Raw genomic sequence first — 20,597 nt, forward strand, 5'->3', positions numbered from 1 at the left:
TTCTTGCGCTTGTGGCTCATGACTCTTTTGCTCTTGGCTTGCTCTTGGCTTCCTTGCATTCACACATGTTCCCCCGTCGCCATGTGGAGCTGCGGAGCTCACATGCAATGGACTGATGGACTGCAGCAGGGAACACGAATGAAGCCAGCCTGATGCTGGATTGGACTCTGCTCCAACATGGAAAGGAAACTCAGGACATTGGCTCTGTTTTTAGCCCTGCTAGAAGCAAAATGGGACTTCTTCCTTGGCAGGACTGAGGGAAATGAAGCCTTGAAAACTCTGGGGTTTGATTCCACAGAAATAAAGCTTTCTATAATTTGCATCCTCCCGTGCAAATCTCAGAAAATTATTTTCTCTGGATGGTGCGAGAAATCCACCCCGACTAGCAACTGGGGGAGTCAAGGACCTCTCCCCTCCATTAACACAGGAAGTAAATGTTAGGGCTATTTGGATTTTTAAATAATTTAAAAATAGGATAGGAATCAAATTTTATAAATATTTTATATATGCATTAACACAGATGGCCCATACATCAGCTATGTCACATATGGCCAAGTATTTTGAGGGCAAGTAGGAGCTGAATACATGGAGGGGTTGACAACAGCCTCTCACTTGCTGACTTGCTTGCACTGAATTGCTGTTCATATATGCCCTGTTCAGTGGACGTATGGATTATATAATCTAAATTTAACTGAACTAATCCTCAAAAATGGACTACTAACTTTAAAAGATCCCAATAAAGAAAGAGTGGATTGAAGATAATGATAACTGAAGAAGAACAAGTGGACAGAATGATAAAAAAGAACCTGTAGGCCCTTCCTCGGCGCTGCCTACGGAGTTGGCAGCAGTTTCTACGTGGCACCACGGCTGCCCTCAGACGCCTTGTGAAACCCAAGATTGTCAAAAAGGACCAAGAACTTCATCTGGCACCAGTCAGACCGGTATGTCAAAATTAAGATCTTACTGTGCTGAGATTGCTCACAACGTCTCCTCAAAAACCGCAAAGCCACTGTAGACAGAGCAGCCCTGCTGGCCATCAGTCACCAGTCTCAATCCAGGCTGCGCAGTGAAGAAAATGAATAGACAGATTGTGTACACATTGTATTTGTGTTAATAAAACCATAAAATTTTGCCACTAAAAACAAAAACAAAAAAAGAATATGTAGGGCTGATACTTCTAGCTGAGCTCCATGTCAGCCACATTCTGATTTACACACCAAAGGTGCTATAGTCAGATCTAACAGGAATTTATGCAAATCAATTCAAAATGACCAAAAAAATATTTGCAATAAAAATTTTTATCTGCTCTCTTTAACAATGAACTTCTATGTGTGTATGTTGTGCCTTTCATGGGGGCAATTTTTAAAACCATATTTTACATAATTATAACCAAATTTAATAAAACTATGAAGCTTTTTGAGATTTCTTAACATAGGAGAACTAATTTACATTAGTAAAATAAATAATACAGATAGCCGATATATTATACAATAATGTTGTGTTATAAAATCTTAAAAGAAAATGTTTTTCTTTATTGATTTTTTTACAGAGAGAGGAAGAGAAAGGGAGAGAGAGAGAGAAACATCAATGCTAGAGAACATCAATGAGAGAGAACATTGATTGGCCACCACCTGCATGCCCCCCACTAGAAATCGGGCCCACAACCTGGGCATATGCCCTGACCCAGAATCAAACTGCTGACCTCTTGGTGCATGGGTCGATGCTCAACCACTGAGTCACACCAGCCGGTCCATAAAATCTTATATTATAAATCAATACAGTATCTAATTCCTGGGAGTTTTGCAATGCAAAGAATTCAATATGTAACCAGTAAAATGTTTTTAAGTTTCAAGATTATGCAGAAGTTTTTATGCCATCTCTGACACTATGAAATGATAATGCTGTTGTTACCTTTATTCCATCAGAGGTTGTCACTGTTCAATCATCTTTGAGGGCATGGCTTTATTAGAGCATACTTCTGTGAACTTGTGAAATATCCCATACATTAACTCAAAGATAAACTATTTAATATACACTTTGGAAATTTTGCCCATTGTATTAGAAATACTTCAGTGAGCATGCACTTTCTGAGAAAATCTTCAGAAGAAAAAATAGAGATAGATTAAAATCTTAATATAGTTGGTTTAGGTTGAGTTTTTGAAAAACCAGGAGAAAGATCAATGATACACTCCACTCTTCACTCAAATTTTGTCTGTCTTCCTAATGAAATAGTTCACTCAATCCTTAGTAAGAGAAATGGTGAAATATAACGATTTCATAAAAGAACTCTCTTCAGTGTAGAATTTTCTGATGATCTATCTATATGCTTTCAAAGTAATAATGCATCAGGACTACTCCTGCCCTTATTCACGTAGGAAGTAAAAGAATTATTGTAGTATTGGTATCACAAATAGGAAACATTGCAAATCAGAATCTATAGGATGTCAAATGCTTAAATGCATTGACCTTCAACTTTCAGAAAACATTAATTTGGTTAATATGCGATGTCAAATGCTTTTTTCTCATTTGCCATCTATACTTGAATACACCTATGTGTGCACCTACACATTCCACAGTTTTCTTCTTTCAGCATTAAGTGCAGAGGTGTAGATTTATTTTTATGATTGCAGAATTTGAAAGCATTTGTTTTTCACCCACAAGTTGCCCATTTGGAAGAAGTTTTTCTTGTCCTAAATCATTAATAAAAGTTTTGTTGAAATAGAGCTCCCTACTCAAGCTTACACCAGTAACTCTTTGTTGTCATGGGCAGCCTCAGCCCTGATAACAATGCAACAAATAAAGTCAGTAGCAATTCACCAACCTAAAATATATGTACCCCGAATCAATGCCACTTTACAGATAAACAAGCATTTAGCACACTAATAAATAATGCTATAAATCTTGCTATATTACATTGCAAATAACTCCAACTGGATAAAATTGCTTGACACAGGGTTTACTTATGCTGCACGTTCATAAAAACAACTTGTTCCTGACAGCACTCATTCCTGGCAATTTACCACAGCTGTCAGCAGCCAATTTGTTCAGATTCCTGCTCTGCATAAAAGTGCAACAATCATGAGGATTTATTAGCTGATTATCGTAAAGGTGGCCGTCCGTCTTGCCTGCCAAACGCAGGCGATCAGAAAGTTAAATAATTACATGCAGATTAACATTATTTCACCTTCACTTGAAATTTGTAGTTCAGTGACAGGTAAAATTTGTTGTTTAAAGTTGCAGTATGGTGTACACAACTCAAGTTGGTTTACTGACTACTCGGCATTTTATTGAGCACTTAATCGCTTTGAGACATATTGAATATAAGACTGAGGTAAAAGGAACATGAACTTTAGAGTCAGGAGTCCTGGATTTGAGTCTCAGATCACCCAGTTTCAAAATTGCTGAGCAACCTCTAAACCTGCACCTGGCTCACTTTTTGTGTCTGTAAAACTGATATATGAACCACCCTCGTTATCTCTCAGTGTTGAGCTAATGAATGTAATAGTGCCCTTTAAGTTGCACAGAATAATATTATTGTGTCTTTCTATTTGTGGTAAATTTATTTTTGTGTAAAATGTAACAACCAGATGGCATTAACTCTCTAGATATCGTAATGATGAAAAAGTTATATGTATTTTGATAAATGTATAGAGCACTTTTTTCTCCAAACAATTCTGTGTTTTTTTAGTATAAAGATTACTCAGACACTTTCATACTTCAACTCATTAATTCTCCCCTCTTGAATTATTCACAAATATCTTTCCTCAATTACACTGCAACTTTGTACGTTCCACTAAAGCATATTGTTCTAACTGCCTTTTCATTAACCCCTGGTGTCAAATTCTGTATTTATTTAGAGGAGGAAGAACCATAATTTTGAGTATTAAATTAAGCTTCAGATAATTAAATTAAAGTCCTGCAAATATTTATTGAGTATCTATTATGTACCAGACACTTTTCTAGGCATCAAGGAAGCCACAATAAACAAAACACTCAAAATCCTAAAGGAACAAAACCCACTGGAGCATTTTAGTGATAGAAAATAAATGATAACATAAGTATATAAAATGCAAAGTATGTCAAGTGGTGATACTTTAATTGAGAAAACAAAGCAGGATAGGGGATCTAGGAAAAGGGGTTTCAATTTTAAGTAGGGCTGGTATGAATGCCTCCCTAATGTGACATTTGTGCACAGACCTAAAAATGGTAAAGAAGGCAGGTGGACATCTATAGAAAGGGTCTTACAGACTGAGGGACGGGTCTTGAGGTGAGAGAGTGTCCAATGTGCTTGAGAAACAGTGAAGAGGCCAGAACAGCTCGAAGAGAGTAAGTAACCGAACAGCAAAAGTTCAGGGTAGAGGGGTCACTGGGCTAGACTGTGAAGAACATTATACTACTGGTTTTATCCAGATCATTATGGGAAGAGGAGTTCAATTATTTTATTAATGTTATGTGGAAGGAAGTACAGGAGGCTCTTGCTATTGTCCATATGAAAGTGGACGGGGCTTCAATCAGAATCATAATGATTGAGATAATCAGAGGAGAGAATTCTGAACATATTTTGAAGCAAAAGTTAGCAGGTTGCTAATGGGTTGCCTTTGGACCTGCCAAATTGGAGAAGCCTATTAGACACTGCAGACGAGATATCAAGTAGGCTGCCGGATGTGGGAATCTGGAGTTCATAGGAGTTACGGAGCAGAGATGTTTCTTTGTCATTGTCAGTCTTAGGTGCTATGAAAAGCATGAGTGAATGAAGTCACCGTGAAGCAGGTACAGACAGAAAAGATGCAAAAGGCTTAAGTCCCGAGGCTCTCTAGAACTAAGGAGGGAGATGAGGGAAAAAAATCTGTGCAGGAGACCAAGAAATAGCTGCAGTGAGGTAAGAGGAAAACAGTCTGATATCCTGGAAGCCAAGGGAAAAACGTATTTTAAGGTAAGGAAGCAATCAGCCAAGCACAGCACTGCTGCTGGGTCAGCTAAAATGAAGGTTGCAAACTGGTCATTGGATTCAACAACTTGGTGATCACGGGAGACCTTGACAAAAGCAATTTCAGTCAATTATTGAGTAAAAGCCTGGCTGTTCAGGTTCAAGGGAGAATGGGGGTGGGTAATGTTCAATGTTAAAACAGCTTTCACTGTTTCAATACTCCAGATTTGCAAGTGGCTTTCATTCATAGCCAGTCTTATCTTCATTATTTAAAAAAGCCCTGTTATTGAATAGACATTTATAAAACACATTTCCAAAAATCATTATATATGATCTAATGTGGAAAATAGAGTGAACAATAACACAATAAACTAGTCTACATAATCTAATTTATACAAAGTGTTCTCAAATTTGGGACTGAATTTAGATAGTGTTCTTTAAAAAGTTTATTAGTCATTGAAGGGGAAATATTACCCTCCATGGCCAACTTTAAATTTACTCATCAACCATCAGCCTCTTCCACAATTAGTCTCTAACTTTAAATTCATATAGAGAAAATTTAATTATTCCTACCACAAAGAAATGATAATTATGCGATATGATAGAGGTGCTAACTCTAGCTATAATGGCAATCATATTATAGTATATAAATGTGTCAAGTCACCATGGTGTGCACCTTAAATTTACATGTTATAATCAAATACATTTCAATAAAAATAAACAAATGAGTAAATAAAATAAGTTCATACAGACAGAATGTTGCAATGATGGCTTGCAAAAGAAGACAGAAGACCACAATGATAGTTTTGCTCCTATTACTTTACTCTTAAAATTCAAATTTAATTGGGAGATAAGTCAGTTCTCTTTTAAACTATTCCAGGAACCAAGAGATTCTATTATAATCTGCATTATTGCCACTGTTCCCACCCAATCTGTACACAAGCACAAGTCACTTTACTTGCTTGCCAGTTAGTTATAACAATAGGTGTTTTGTTTTGTTTTCCCCCAATGGCAGGATGTGTTTAAAGCACAATTTAATAAACATAAAGTTAAGTAACTAGAGTTTCTGGAGCTATCTGAACATTGAATAGATCAGAAATGGTCATCTACAGTGTCATTTCCTTTCTCTGCAATAGGCATCTTTGTTAAATTAGCAGAGTGTACAAGTTTCTACTGTTCATTTTTCATTATCCCAAATTCAACAGTAATTACCTTCACATGTGTACAGTGGTTTAAACTCATGCTCAAATGATGTCCCAGGAGTCATCTTATTTACACCTGTGCTCTTGTTTATTATAAAACAATTTTAGCTCAGATGGCTTTCATAAGTTGGATATATGATCAAAAATCATTTTTTAAAAGTGAGGCTGATGTCAGATAAGTAAGTATATTAAAAAAAAAGAACATGTAACTAGAAATAAAAGTAAATCATTCAAAATGAACAAGAGTTTAAAAACCACTTATTATTCTTTAACAGCTACATTTGGCATCACTGCACAAGCAGTTTTAATCCACGCACAACATTAGAGGCAGAGCACACAGTGTGTCCATGAGGGCGATGGAGTCCCGGGCTCCTTCGTTCCCCGTGCTGGGTTCTCCTGTGTAATAGCCACAAGCATAAAGAACTCATCCAAGAGGCCAGGCAAAGCCCAAACCAGAAACTATATGTGGGTGGTAAACACTTCCAATAGTCAGAAAACATAAGAAGGAAGAATACACTTCCAACTAGATGACTAGTTTATGATAAAAGGATAACTCAGGAATGGCCAGGTGGAAGAAATGCTAAGGGCAAAGTAAGTGGGAAGGGTCACAGGGCTTCCGAGCCCCGTCAGGATGCTCCCCTCCCCCAGCAGCTCCATGTGTCCACCAACCCAGGAGCTCCACAAATGAATTTCTTCTTTTCCCCGCAAAGTTCATAATTCTTAGTTCCCCCAGTCACCTAGAATAATCTATACGATCTTCCAATCAGTCATTTGTAACTGTTCCCTTTAAATTTGCGAAACTATGAATACAGTCATGAAACAAGGTGAAGTCAGAGAGACAGGTCCACGTCTGGGCCAAGCGTTTACGTCCACTAGTTAGGTACATCCTTGAAGAATTCATGTTACCAGTCGAGGAAAAGATCAGTACCAAACGGGTTGAGAAGTTTTCATAATTTCCAAATTATTTTCAAATAAAGAAAGAATATATAAAAGGATATAAGTCATTATGGGAGAAAAATGGAAAAAAGGATAAAAGAACTTCATGTAATATGGACCCAGAAGTACAGAAAGCCAGTAAACTTTACCAATTACTTCATTGTTTTACCAGTAGAAGAAAGCTTGAATGAAAGTAACAAGATTGAAGTAGAAAGTTACCCGTGACTGAGTGTCTTACCAATTATCGTTTGGTCACCAAATATAGTTAATGTTGCTATAAATTATGAAAATGAATTGATTATTCAAGAAAAAGCTAGATATAGTATCTACTTGCAAGAACCCAGAGTGCAGTGAGGGAGTCAGAAACATAGATATATAGTTATAATGAAATGTATTTAGCATTAACAGATATCTACTGGTATTTAAACTGCTGGTACCCAAAAGAGAACAAGATAAACTTTAAGAAAAATCTGAAAATAGTTTTACTAGAGAAAAAAATATGCAATAAAGGCCTGCCCTTTTTAAAGGATAGAAATATAACATACTATTAGGTTACAGTGGTATTTTTCTTATTTCACTTTATAAGTAAGATATTAAAGGTTAACAAAAGTGAATCTTTGACCTCTCACTTTATAATCCTATGATGAAAACCATTGTTTAAAACATATATATCAGAATAACAAAAAATAACACAGAGACAAATATGTTGGGTTGGATTCTTGTTTTCCCTTTTCTAGCATAAAATTCTGTTTATTAGTATGTATGCAGTTCTTCAGGCTGTATGTTTAGAGACTTGGAATCACACAAACTATAAAGAGGAAAGAATTTTCTGAACTAACAAACCCTTCTGTGCAGCATGCTTTATTTCAGGACTGGCAACTTTCAATATGTTTTGCTACAAGACATATAAAACTACCAAGAACTATAAAAACAAGCTTTAAGATGAGAAAACAATTCAGTTATCAAGCAGGCATTCAAAATAACTGTCTGTGTGCAGAGATGTCATGTAAGCCTCAGATAGCCCCTTCTTCACTGCATTATCAGATTAACATGAATCTGCCCCCAAAACACTCACTTCACTAAAACTGGGGAACTCTGCCAATGTATGAAGACTCTACTTTGTAGGGAGTTTGAGGAAACAATGCATTTTATGGTCACAATATGCTTTATAAAAAGTAATATAATCTCAGATCATTTTACAGACTATGAATATGCTCTCTGTTCCTTTAAATGTCTTATATCAATGAGATTCCTCTTTCTCAACTCCCATAACTTTTTTTGCACAATATTTCTGACATCTGGAGAAAATTTCTGGATATCTAATTTGAATAACCTGTCCATCAACTGGTCAAAACTGCCACCTACTGGTCAATCTTCAGACTTAATTTTCTGTTCATCCAAGTACTGCCTTACCATGGTACGATCCCTTCTTTCAGAACAGTCAGGATCATTTACAATAACCAGACTTAAAGCAAATATTCTTTTTACAAAATTCCCCCTCTCTAGGGTAAACCAAAAATATCAAATTTCACAAACCTGCCAATAAAATCATCTCTTTTTCCGGCATCTTTGTCCCATGCAGTGATATCAATAATTCCACCTCTTTCTTCATAGAGATGAAAATCAAATTGTTCTCTCCACTGAGGATTCAAAGTTTTTGGCATAATCTGAAAAACCAAAAAGTCATTATTGTCTCATCAATATCAGTCTTTAAAAAAATTTAACTTGAGACATTAAATCAAACGTTAGGTACTATCTAAAAGCATGAAAGTGTGAGATTTGAACAAAATCTTCCAGAAATAATGAAAATGAGTCATTAGATCTCTAGCATCTTTACTGCATAATGTCTGAAAGAACCCTATAGGATGTGTCCTAAATCAGTCACCCCCTCATCACCTTGAATATCAGACAAGAGATTTGTATTATATAAAAAAGGCAGAAACATAGTCTATAAGTGAAATAACTCTCTCTGACACTAGCATTTATTTTATATAACCAGCTAATCACAAAGACATGACCAGTAGTCTGTCATTTCATAATAAAGGACAACGAAAATTCCCAGAGGTTCTTTATTTTCTTATTCCCCCACACGGGAATTCCTGAGTTGAATACATACAAAAAATATACAGTTCTGTGGGAGAAGGAGGAAAAAGCAAGTAACTTTGGGGATATCAGGTAAACATATATCTCAGAGTTATAGCATTGATGTATCATCTCCATCTTATAAATGGAAAAACCGAGACCTGGAGTTTAAGTGGTCCATCCAAGGTCATGTTTTAGTATCTAGACTCTAGTTGAAATCTTTGATTAGAGCTTCAGATCTCTTTCTCCCAAACAATATGTCAGAAATGTTTGTGAATTAATGTGAGTATGTATGTGTATAATCTCCATGTTGTACATATAAGAAAGATACCTTATCTGAAGTGCAATTTTGTAACTTCAGGTATTCAGATAAGACACCTGATGGAATTAATGAATAAAGTGACCCATGCTGACTTGCTTGAAAATTACATTCCCCATTGAGTTAAACAACATTTGTATTTGTTTTCCTATTCTTTCTTTTCAGCAGGAGGGCATGTGGTGGCCTTTTCTCTTTTTAATGTATGTGAGACAGATCTTTAGATATAAAGACTTTGAAAGCAATGAAGTATGTTATGTGCAAAGGTAATGCAAATGAATCACAATTTTTAAAGTTCATAATCTGAAATTAATTAGCAATAGATAATGAAAAGAGAGAGCAAAGAGAGACACATGTCCATAGCTGGGTTTCATATTTCATACCTAAAGAGCAGAACTATAAAAATAAGTAATGTTTTAAGTCTACCAGAACATGGAAATGATGTTAATTGATAAAGGACAAGACAGAAGTGGTCATAGGTACCTAATTTTGGAATCAGTAGTTTCTTTAAAATATGTTATTAAGCACATGGCAGAAAAAAAGATGGCAATAGATGGATGCTATGATAATTCAAATGACTCATAACTGGGCTCAGATGAAGTCCTATGATATTTTGGGGAGTGGTCTGTCTTACTTATTTGGCCATAAAGTGCCTAATTTTTCCGTTTCCATTTTTAGGATTGTCCTTCCTGTATGATTTCCTTCAGGTCAAAAATGATGCCCTCTTCTTCCATGTGGGCACTCAGTAAGGTAATGGATCAGCCCGTGAGCAGTTCTCACTGCTTGCTAACAAGTCAGCTCTGTGATACCTCTACCTACCACAGGTGCTGATGAAAACTTCCAGGGAGATAAGAAACCTAGGCAGGCTGTTTGTCAAAAATTCATGAAAATGATGTCAAGGCCAATATATTTCCATCAAGGTAGAATACAGTTGTTAATACTAGATGGATGTGATCAATTGTCCCAAGCTATTTATGAAGCTGATGTCCATAAAGCTGACCATTAAAGAGGCTGAATTTGAATACAACACAGATAAGACTTGTGCCCCAAATATAACTATGACATTTGCTAATTATTATCACTCCTCTCAATAACATAACAATATGATTATTTAATATATTACTACTACTAATATAATTGTTATTACACAATATACTTACTACTACGGCTGCTACTCTTCTTCCTCTTCCTTCTGCTACTAACTTTTATTGCCTGTTTACTATGGGCAAGACAGTATTCCAAGCCCCTTATGTGTATAACATATTCACTCAGTCTTCTCAGTAACTTTATTAGGTAGATAGGCATTATTTTAATTCTCAGTTTTACAGATGGGGAAATTGGGGCATGAAGAGGCAAAGTGACTTGTCCCATACCTCACTGCTAGTATTGGCAGTGGGAATTTGACTCTTTGTTTTCTAAATAAATTTTAAAACAACTTTTGATCTGCACTAGTACAAATCAGTTTGAATAAAATGGCTCAGAATACTTTACACAGATTTTCACGGCATGTAAAAGAATGCATCGGTAGTACTGATACTAGTACTAATTGTAATAATAAGAGTAGCCAACACTCATTGAGCCCTTTGTGTGCCAGGGATTGACTTAGGTTTGAGGCAGGTTTCTTTTTTTTATTTTTTATCCTCACCTGAGGATATTTTTCCATTTTTTGTTCAGATAGAGTGAAAGGGGCGGGGGGGGGGGAGGGGGGGAGAGAGGTGAAAGGGACACATCAAGTGGCTGCCACCCGCAGGACCCAACCAGGGCTAGGGACAAACTGCAACCGAGGTACGTGCCCTTAGTGGAACCGAACCTGGGTCTCTCTGGACTGCAGGCTGATGCTCTAACTGCTGAGCCAAACTGGCCAGAGCCAGCCTTCTTTTTTAAAAGACAGTTCTTACTTTTATTCCTGTGTTATAAATGAAGAAATTGAGACAGAGAAGTTAAGTAATTTACCCAAGGTCACATAGCACATAAAGTAAGAGATGCAGTATTCCAGTATAAGTGTTGGTCTTAAAGGCTGACATGGTGTTCAAAAGAAGTTCTGTTAAGCATTTTTAAAAAGCAGTGTTTTCATCTTCCCAAGCATGGCTATTAACTAACCACTGCCTTCCAAACACTAGCAGGAACACAGAAGCAATATGGTTACCTTGCTCTTGTACTTCTGATGCCCAAGCCGGAACTTCACATAGGGGTCACTCAACCCGTTTGAATCCATTGCCTTGAGATCTCGCCCCTCAATCAACGTGATGCTGACTATTCCTCGCCAAAGATGTGATTTTCTGTGTGCATCTGACAGACGTAAACTTTGGGTCTGAAACTTTTGGCAAAAGAAAACAGTTAGCTTATTGTGTTTTAAACCAAATTGCCTCGTTTGGTGTTACCTTTTCAATGTTGTCAGAATTAAAAAAATAAATATCAGGCAACTACATATTTTTTTAAATAAAAATAATTGATGGATATTTATTTATTATATAATTATTAATAAATACACAATTATCATCTCATGATAAATTTAAGATCGTGTAAAATTGTAAATGCTCAAAATAAAGTCTAATTTTTCAACTCTTAAAATTACAAGCTGTAGATACTTCAAAAATAGCAGAGATTTGCATGTATCAAATATGCCTGTGTCAAAATTATCATAAAATAAATATAAATATGAAAGCCCTCATTTACACTGTGATATTTAATTTTTAATTACTTATGTATTAAAAAAATTTTTTTTCATGTTACAAATAGATTTTACAGGTGGTTTTTAGTTGTAAGGTTAGTTGTAAATTCTATTAACTTTTAAATAGTCTATATTACCATATTAAAAGAGTTTTAGCTCGCTAAAGAAGTATTTAAGGTACCATAGAACAGAAAACAAAATCAATGTCTACCTGAAATGTTCTGCTTATGTTTGAAACTTGTGTAACAAATTTTAAAAATTACATATGTGATTTATATTGGCAAGTACAGTATGCTTCTGGATTTATTTCTCGTTCTAGTATTCAAACATTTTCTTTAATGATTTTTATTATGCTCAATTCTAAGTCACAATATTCAAGTCAGTGAACCAAAACTGAATTTTTGAAAATTAACAAGTCTACTAAAAATGGCCATATAATCTCTCTGAACTAAATAACACATAAAAAAAGCCAGAGAAAGTTGCTAAAATGTTAAAATCTTTACACTCTAGATTCAGTTACATAGAAACTGCTGTTTCTTTCATATTGTCAAGTATGTTTTCTTCACTTATAGTCCTTTCATAAAAAATTCAATATTTCTCTCAACTTCAAATCATTCCACTTCTAAATTATGAATTAGCTCCACTTTTGGCCTAATTCCTTCTATGTTAACAGTATAATGCCATAGCCTATTTTGTATATCTCCCCCTCCCACTTTGAATTCCTGTTTTTATTCCACACCATAATAATGTCAGACATTTTTATCTGTCATCATCAAAAGTCATGCATTTCAAGGTGTTTTTATTGGGAAAATGAAAACTACATTCTTTAAAAGACAATACTTTTAATATTTGAACATTTCAATGGAAATCTGTCTACATGACAGTACATATTTCCCTACTTTGGTGATCAGTACATTTTGAACAACACTGCGTGATGGTTCTGCCTTATTAATAGCAGCCTGGGACGTCTTCTCCACATTCCTCACCTCTGCGAGCTCCAAGGCAGTGTTCAGATACCTCTGAAGTGCAATGGAGGTCATGGGGCACCTGTAACTTCCAGAGGACTCTATGCCCCACTTCAGCCAGAGCCCTTCTGCTCCCATCTGTTTTACACATTGGGTTTCCACATTGGATTTTCTTCTTTTTTTTCCTTATCCTCACTCGAGGACATTTTTTAATATTTTGTTCAGATAGAGTGGGAGGAGGAGGTGGAGGAGGAGAGAGAGAGAGATAGAGAGAGACACACACACACAGAGAGAGAGAGAGAGAGAGAAACATCGACGTGAAAGGGACACATCGAGTGGTCGCCACCCACACGACCCAATCAGGGTCGGGGACAAACTACAACCGAGGTACGTGCCCTTAGCGGCAACCAAACCCAGGTCTCTCCAGACCGCAGGCCAACGCTATAACTGCTGAGCCAAACCGGCCAGGGCTTGGATTTTCTTTGAATCAAGGATTTCTCAGATTAAAATAATTATTTAGAATTTATTGCGCCAAGGGCTCTTCAAAGTTTCTTGTTTAGTTCTAAGATTTCATTCTATATATTATTATATAATGCAGCAATATATTTTAGCACCTGTCTGTCTATCCACCCATCCACTTCTGTTGCTATTAAGACTGCCTGTAACAGCAAACTTTAGAGATCAGTTTCTAAACTTTGGGTCTGAAACTTTTGTTAAGAAATCTGAGTGGCAAAGAAAGAAAGAAGAAAAACAATTTTTTGGCAAGAAAAATAATGATCTTAGTGAAAACCAAGGAATTAATAATCACCCATTTATATAGGGCTTTATTTAGAATTTAAAAGTGCATGTGTGTACGTTGTTTTATGTGGTTTCCTCTAAAATCCTACGGAGCAGGAAGGCAAAGACTGCTATTCCCATTTTACTGATGAGAAATTGATGTACAAGAAGTTGGCCATGGGGTGGGAAGGACGAAGAATGCTTTCCATGGCATCCTCCATGCTTTCCTAGAAGTAAGTGCATTGGCTAATAAATAGTGAATTTGTGACCGGAACCCAGTATTTCTGACCTTTATTCCTGAGTTACTTACTCCTAATAATGGTCTTTAGTTCAGAGACTCTCTCCTAGGTTTAAAAATAATCATTTAAGTATAATGTTGCTAAAATATTTACTCTCTAGTTCAATGAGCTGAATATATTTGAAATTCCAGGCTAGATTTTCTTATATGGCAAATATATGAAATCACCTTCTACTTTATTATTATATGGGCACATGTATTCATACTTAGAATATTCCAGCTTGCTGGTGCACGTATTTAATGACAAGTTCTATGCACTCTAGAAGCAAAAGTCACACATAGCACTCAGTAAAATAATAGTGGCACAGTCCAGGTTACACAGCATCTTCTGTCAGCAAGGCTAAGTCAGGTTCCTGAATGGTACCATGTCTGAAATCCGTACTTGCCTGCTCCTCCTCCCATTTTTCATATGAGAACAAGAACTTGACTTTTGGGGTAGAAGGACAAAGAATGCTTTCTGGGATCCTTCATGCTTTCACAGAGTAAAATGAACTTAATGAAAGCTTTACCTACTATCATTAGTTGTTACAAAATGCTTTTCCATAAACTGGAAGAACATTTCCAAACCGACTTGGGAAGCTAAGAGGGAGGAGGAGAGAAAATATTTCCATAAAAAAACAGGGCTAATGAATGTGAAAATTAAGGCGATCAATGTAAAAAGTTTAAAAAAGGAGGGGAGGTGGAGCTCCAAAGACATACTAATCAGATATCATTTCAAAAAGAGATATTTCCTTCTTCAATGTATTTTTTTTTGTTAAAATAATACTCTTCTAGAAAAAAACTCCATCAATGTACCTATGATAAGATTAACTGCATAGTCATGAAATAGATAAATATTTACGCTAAGTGTGAAGACTAGGACCTTGAAATAAAATTATAAGGTAAAGGGGGAAGAGATGAATTTATGCTTTCAATAGTAAGAAAGATAAGTGCTTAACATCCACATCCACATGCATCTTTCCACCAGTTTCTATGTGACTCTGGCATGTTTTCTTGTCTATGGTTTTCCAGACTGTATTCCAGGGCCCCACGTATACTAAGAGCACTATTCTGTCTCTGTGTGCTGGTGGCTGGTGTTGGTTAGGGGTGTTTGTGTGTAGAGGGGCCTGCATAGAAAAAACTTATTCCACAAAGATTTAACCTGCTTAAGATAGCAATTTATTACTTTTACTTATTTTTAAAATTAAAATGTTGGGAAGCTCATCAAAAGGGTGGTGACAAATGAAATTCCAAAACTAAAAAATGAAAAACCTTTGAAAACCGCTAGCTTTGATGCTCTCCAAGGTACCATCAGTGTCACGTGCTGCGCTGTGTCGTTTTCTTCCCCTGTATAGCATAGTTCTGAAAGTGTAGTCCATGGGCCAATGGCACCAATGTCGCTGGGGAATTTGTTAGAAGTTCAAATTGTTTAGCCCCATATCAGACCAATAAAATCACACGCTCTGGGGGGTGGGGCCCCGCACTCTGGTTTCCCGCCCTCACTTGAGGTGGTTCTAATGTGCGCTCAGTGTGAGAACTCCTGCTTTAGAAGTTCTACGACGTACGCACCTTCTCCTGTGTTCTCATAATCATGTGAATTATTGTAATAGTAACATTATTCACTGTTTGGCATGAATATGGTACACACTAATTAAAGTCCTTCTTTGTACTGCTTTTAAAATTACTGGTTAGGAAAGCATATCGGTCTAGGTATGTGGAACATTTAATAAGAGAACGGGGCCTACTAAAAAATTAGGTGAAGTTTGTTTATTATTTCCTTCCTTTGTTAATGTTTATCATAAAATATATCTATATAATACATATTAATTCAAATATTGACCAGTCAACCAAACGTTACTTATTGAGCAGCTAAAGGACAAAGAGTGTTAAACAAATATAAGATATTCCTCAATAAAATTAACATATTACAGCTGGTACTTAGCTACTTAAGGTAATGTTTTCAACTATGTCCTTGTTGAAATAGATTTCTGTTTGAGGAGGAAAAGAAAAAAGGAGAAAATAATAAAATGAAAAACCAACTTAGCTTCAAAGGAAAGAACCAACTCTGTAAAAGGAAGAACTAATCTTCAAACTTTTAAAGCAGTGGTTCCCAAGCTTTAGTGTGCAAAGTGTTGCAATCGCCAGGCCCGATCCTCCCAGACATGAGTCAGTTTGTGGAGCAGAGACACGTGCATTTCCAACATGGGGCCTGCCTGGTTCTCACGCACAGCAGTGTGACATCCTCACTCAAAGGAACATTCCTCCAAGTTCAGATTTAACAAAGAACATCAAGATACCAGGTAACAATATACATTTCAAAGACTGAGACAGTGAGTCAATGATACTTATCTTTAGTAAGATTTTAGAATTAGTGAGCTGGCATTTTAAAGCGAATATTAGTGTATGTATATTATTCCTTGAAAAGAAACAGATTTCAATTCCTTATCCTATGTATAAAAGAGGTGAAGATAGGAAACGGGTTTTCAGAACAGTAAGTCAGCCATGAGAATTCACAGCTCATGCAAGCTCAAAAAATAAATAAATAAATAAATAAATGAACTGAATGGTTGAACTTACTTGTGCATTTTGGTAATAAACACTCTGAAGCTCTGCTCTGCAGAAGCCCAGGTCAGGGAAAGCAGGCCTGCCGCACGTCTGGATAGAAATGAACGGTCAGAGCTGTACGGGGAAGCTTTGTGCCACTCTCAACACCTCCTTTCAATCAGAGTTTAGCATTACTCTTCAAAACCATTATTTGAAAAAAAAAAAAATGTGTATTTGCTTCTTAAATCACTGTCAGAAAATGTCTTCGAGCAAAATGAAGATAAATGCCAATGCAACAATATAGTTTCCAGCCACTATTTTCTTTAGTAGCAAAATGCTGCAGTGGTCAAGAAAACAAAGGACAGAGGTCAGAGGTTATACGGTGATGGATCCCGCTTGAGCGGTTTCTGTTTTCGTTAATAGGTGTGGCAGAAAAAGAAACATAGCAAAAGAAATCATGGAAAGAATCATTTTCCCAAGTCTGCTGCTTCAAAAATTTTGGAGACTGTTTCCGATATGTTTTGTTTCCAATGTCAAAAGAAGTGATAAGGGGTGGGTGGAGGTGGAGGAGGATGTAGGGGGGACAGATGGTGATAAAAAGTAAAATAAAGAAAAAAAGAATGAATATATCTATATCTATCTATATAGATATAGATAGATATAGATATATATACACACACACATATATATATTTACTTACGTATATAGTGATAAAGCTCTAGAAGTATAAATGTTACATGAACAGGAAAGAACTATGACCATGTTAACTGTATCCCACATGTTAATAACTTGTGATGGTTAAAGAGATATTTCTAAAGCAGCAGAAATTTTGATCCACACACATTTGCCTTTGTCGTCTTTGCTACAACCAAAGCAACCCCAAGTTCCTGTTACTGCTGTAACCAAGAGCAGCAAAAGATGGACTAAGAAAGATACAGCTGAACAAGAAATACTGGAAGTAAATTACGGTGGTGCTAACAGTTTGTATTAAATGACTTCCAGAGTTGTTAGACAGTTTCCAAACAATAATATGATGAGATGAGAGTCATCAGCTTTAATAACATCAACAGAGAGGATTAGAGTAGGCCAGTCTGAAAGACAGATGAGATCATCCAGAGAGAAAGAAACGTATATTGGGCAGCTATCATGTGCTGGAGTTTTTGTTCTCCAGTGTTTTTCATGACAAATATTTTTAAGGTAAAGAAACAGAGGTGCAGAGAAGATAAAGACACTATTCAAAGCCAGATGGCTACAGACTGGCAAAGCTGACATTTGAATCTGGACTTGCTGATAACTTAATTCATGATTTTCTCCATTATATCTCAGTTTTTGGAAAGAACCTAAGCTCATGATACAAAAGAAAGAAGTTCATTTGTACAGCCTTTGTTGAACTGTTTTGGCTTACATTTAAAGAAAATATATTCTTGGGCATTGATTATTGAGAAAGGCTAATCAGGGGCTTAGAAGAACAAAAGTTGGCAAGTGGTAACAACTATAGTATATATTGTTCAGTAAAAGATCTAAGCATTAAGTGTACTCTATAAGAAAATACAGCCTACTGTCTATTAATAAAGTGGTAAAGTTGTAGAATCTTGCACATACATTGAGAACACATATATTCCAGTTCTAGTTAATAAAGTTTTTCATTCCATTCATTGAAAAACGGAATCACTTATAACAGGAGACATCCTATTATTCTAGATCCTGATTAAAAAACAGATCAAAACACCCCAAAAATCTATTTAGACTCAACATGTGGCTTAAGGAACAATCAGCCATACTCATCTCCTGATGTGTGCAAATAATCCTTGGCTTTTGTTATTCTGGATTTTATTACCTGTACACAACCTAATCCTTCAAATGAGACGCAGACACTGTAAATCTGGAATGAAAGACATTGCTTGTGTCTTTACAATAGCGGAGTGTGGAGTCAGCCCTCTCTTCTATTTTTAGCACAGAGGTGCACATGCTTTTATTTAATCAAATGATTCGCTGAGACACTACAAAGAAAAGATAATGACAGCCTAGAATAACTGTTTTGTGCTGCAAAGCCTGGAATGTGGAGCAATTATTAGCTCAATACCAAGGCACAGACATGTTCTATCTTTTTCTTTTCCTGCTGAGTTTATTCCCGTGAATTGCACCTGGATGATGAAGTTCAACAAGTAGATTTGCTCTGTAGCCATCCACCATCTCAAAGCATGATTGCCTTTACAGAAAAACCCCCAGTGCTCTGTGCAGCCTAGTTTGAAGTGTCTCATCTAATAATAGAACTTCAATCCCCTTTTTCTTAGAAGATGATTCTCTGACACTGTAATCCTTAGAGAAATTCTCCTGGTTTTTATCCTTAAACTTTCTTTCCTATTTCTATTGCTTCTTGATACAATTTACAGTGTCAGGAAAGTATTTGTGTTTACTTCAAATGTTTTAACTGCCCTCCCTAAACTTAATGGTGGCCAAACAAAAGTTCCTAATCTTTTATTATATTTGCTCAAAATATAGATAATAAAAAAATCATCATATATGTTGTAATCATGTTGGTTTCCTACAGTAATCTATCAGGTTTTTTTTTTTTTTACCACTAATATGGTTTGAAAAATGACTTTGGGGTTTTAATTACAGAGACTTTTTTGAGACTTTTAGCTAAAAGTTAGATTTTTTATTGTTTTATTTCACTGAGGGCCTTACTTTCATGTCTAAAGCTAGAAATAATAGCTAAACTTTTCTTGGGTGTATGTCATATACAATTGAGTTATTCAGAATAAAAGTACTTCGGCAGAGGATCACATTCTTGTTTTACCAAACCAATACCTCTCCTCCTTGGTCTGCAGGGTCTTCCTACAACCACACTTCTGTTTGACCCTGGGGCTCCAATGTAACTCCAAATTGTTCTATAGTCTATGCACACTCTTATGCCCATTTTATACCCTAGTCCAATTCTTCATTTCTTTATATGATGTATCTTGGCAGAACCGAGCCTTCTCCATTTAAACAATATTAAAATTTTCTTAAATCCACTGTAATGTTTTCAATTAATGCTTAAACATCAGAATCTAAATATCTAATCAATGAGATAACTGGGAAGAAACTTAAATGTACTAAATATTTTTTAAAACTAAGCTACCATCCTTTAATAGAAAGTTAAGACTGCAATGAAATTCTGACAGGGTACTCCAACTGGCTTCACATACTTTTTATTAAATTTCATGAGAGATATGGTAATTTCCATACCCATTGCTAAATGTTTTGTGTCCTAAGATAACATGTTTTATTGAATTATAAGTGCTATGCTTTTGGAAAATTAGAATGTATCTATATCACTTCAGTTTTTTCTTTCTATTATTCTGCTCTCAAGAAAATTAAGATACAGCATATTGCACTGACATTCACTGAACAAGTTCTCACCAAAATTCAGTTTCACTTAGTATAACTCAGTTGCTATCTCCTAGACATATGTTTTGGTCCTCATAACAAGCTAATAAATTTTTCCTTCAAATCACATCCAGCTTAACTCAGAAGGCACAATGCACTCTATGTAAGATTTCATCTGAGCTATTTAGGTTTTCTGCATATCTGAAAATGTCTATGGAAAACCTCCTTTTCTACACATCTCTTCGAAAAGTTCATTACAATACACATATTGCTTGGGCAAAGAGCTGCGAGGTTAGTTATCAGAATGACCCTTGAATGTGAGTAGGAAAGATCATACTCATCAAAAGTAGACTTGGTCACTGATTTGGTAAACTGGAACCTCACACGCAGCTACATGATAGCCCTCAAACACATCTATCCATTGGGGCTTAAGAAGCAATGGAGAGCCCAGCCGGTGTGCTTCAGTGGACTGAGCATCATCACATGGACTGAGAGGTCCCAGTTCAATTCCCAGTCAGGGCATGTGCC

The 20,597-nt window shown here is 36.0% G+C and overlaps 1 protein-coding gene across 7 annotated transcripts in view; it reads right to left on the reverse strand.

Annotated features, from left to right (window-relative positions):
* The window catches only part of MCTP1 (multiple C2 and transmembrane domain containing 1), a 490,459-nt gene that overhangs the window by 188,804 nt on the left and 281,058 nt on the right, over positions 1-20,597 (reverse strand). For 4 of the 7 annotated variants that reach the window (XM_036278918.1, XM_036278919.1, XM_036278920.1 and 1 more), the window contains 3 exons: positions 16,731-16,808; positions 11,610-11,780; positions 8,602-8,732 (listed from right to left, as the gene is read on the reverse strand). In XM_036278918.1, coding sequence (XP_036134811.1) covers positions 8,602-8,732; positions 11,610-11,780; positions 16,731-16,808 — 380 coding nt within the window. The remainder of the gene's footprint in view (positions 1-8,601; positions 8,733-11,609; positions 11,781-16,730; positions 16,809-20,597) is intronic. The other 3 variants (XM_036278921.1, XM_036278924.1, XM_036278923.1) reach the window with 1 other exon arrangement.

This window comes from Molossus molossus, unplaced genomic scaffold (genome assembly GCF_014108415.1).
Source record: "Molossus molossus isolate mMolMol1 unplaced genomic scaffold, mMolMol1.p scaffold_m16_p_3, whole genome shotgun sequence".
Taxonomy (NCBI): domain Eukaryota; kingdom Metazoa; phylum Chordata; class Mammalia; order Chiroptera; family Molossidae; genus Molossus; species Molossus molossus.